The sequence below is a fragment of the Triticum urartu genome, chromosome 1 (genome assembly GCF_003073215.2).
Source record: "Triticum urartu cultivar G1812 chromosome 1, Tu2.1, whole genome shotgun sequence".
Lineage (NCBI taxonomy): Eukaryota > Viridiplantae > Streptophyta > Magnoliopsida > Poales > Poaceae > Triticum > Triticum urartu.
The window spans coordinates 367,222,792-367,224,753 of record NC_053022.1 but is presented as its reverse complement, the minus strand read 5'-3'; the positions used below and the strand labels follow the sequence as shown (position 1 = coordinate 367,224,753).

At 44.9% G+C, this 1,962-nt stretch overlaps 1 protein-coding gene across 1 annotated transcript; it reads left to right on the top strand.

Annotated features, from left to right (window-relative positions):
* The first annotated feature begins 275 nt into the window (after positions 1-275).
* LOC125532869 lies at positions 276-1,211 on the top strand. The gene is made up of 2 exons (XM_048696751.1): positions 276-641; positions 948-1,211. The coding sequence occupies exons 1-2, from the start codon at positions 276-278 to the stop codon at positions 1,209-1,211; spliced, it is 630 nt and encodes a 209-aa protein (XP_048552708.1).
* Positions 1,212-1,962: the final 751 nt, after the last annotated feature.

Genomic DNA, 1,962 nt, shown 5'->3' with positions numbered 1-1,962 from the left:
CGTGTCGACTGTGCAAGTCACGGTGCCGGACCAGGCTTTGTACTGCCACGCTGTTCGGCATCTACTTCCACCCTTCTTTTGTTTTTGCAGCAGTAACAATTTATATGAACCTTCCGACAGTTCAGTAATTATGTTTTTATTGCTATTTCCACAAATGCATTGTGTTTGTTATTTGTTTTTATCTTGCACAGATCGTCCCATGCAATGTGAGATTGGCATTCAATGAGCTCGTCGGACACACCGTGACCTTCGACGCTCTTGGGGGGCCGTACACTATGCAGGTCGATAAGGGGCGAACGATCACCCAGATTGGAGGAGATGAATGGGATCGCTTCATCGCCCGCTTGCGTCTTAGTGGGGGTGAATTGATCAGCTTCTCCTTCAGAGCAGAAAGGCCCAGGATTTCTGTTATCTATCTGAATTTGATTTTCGATAGTGAGGATGAAGTTCATGAGGAGGACGATGATGAGGATTCAGATGATGATGAGAACCCACTTGATGAAGCACTCTATGCCCAAAGACTGAGGCTGAGCGGCGATGAAACGTGCAACCTCTGGGACATGCTTCCGCTACGTGAAGACTACGTCGGGATGCCATTCGTGACATGCCTCACAAGGATGAATGTTGAACAGCATCTCATGGTATGTTACTTACTGTGGTAATTACACGATATGCATGATTAATAAGTGTACTAGTTGACATGATATGCATGTTGTAGTACTGTGATATATCCTTATGTAGTGTAGTAATATGCGATGATGTGGTTAGTGTACGTAGTAAACTAATGATATTCTTAATTACTGTAGTAATTTGATGATTAGCGTCTAGTGTAGTGATGTGATGATATATATGCTCAGTGTTGAATCCAATGATATATGTGTCTTCAAGTGTATGATTTGCTGATAATTGCACGTTACATGCTCATATATCATACCAACTGTTTTCAGAAATTACCTAAGAGGTTATCTGTTAGTTGTGGCATCGAGACGCATGAAGAAGGCATGGCTGCTGGACTACGCCTTACCAGAACGGGCTCCATCACCACCTGTGCCTACGCAGTGGACACGGACGGTCGCACTGTCTTCAACCGGGCGGGGTGGAAGAAGTTCCTTCATGGCAAGAATCTTCGGGTAGATCAGGGCATCGTACTCACTGTTGCGAACACCCGTTACCGTGACTTGAGGATGATGATCACCATCAACCTCATTTAGAACTGGCTGGGCCATGTTTCGATGTGAAATGAACTTGGTATGTTAGCTCTTGTTTCCAAGTACTTGCCATGTATTACCATACCTATCTATCTATATATATCTAGGTTCAGTAAATAGGCTGTGTATCGCTGTGAAATGAACTTGTGATGTTTCGGGCTTGTTTTGTTGTTGCCCCAGCGGTTATTTGAGACTTCCTTCAACTTGAAACTGTCTTGACTTGTTGTTGGATGCTTGGTGTTGTTGCTTTATTTGAGACTTCCATCAATCCTATTGATGAGAAGGCGAAGGCGAAGCTCGCCCTTCAGTACGACACATACGTTATGACAAGCTCAAGCTGGACGCAGGCACGGGCATGAAGCACTCAAAGGCATGGTCGGTAGTATTATTACATGGACTCACGCTAGCCCGTGACTCTATCAGATGGAGATGCACAGACGTTTGGCCCACGGAGCCGAACCTCTGTCTTACGCAAAGGCATCGTGTGGTATTATATAGAGTCATGTTCGCTTGTGTCTGTTTCCAAATGATTCTGTCGACTCGTTTAGACAGAGAGGCACGAGTGAGAAGCCCATCGAGGCATACTTTAGTATTAGAGAGAGTCACGTTCATGTGTTTGTTGCGCAAACCGAACAGAACTGGGTTCTGATATGAACACTCGCTGTTTACTTTGTGAGGCAATGAGTGGCAGATTAGGGAGACGCTGTTTTTGAACCTTTTTCTTACGCACAGCAACAGGCATTTTCTCTGTGAG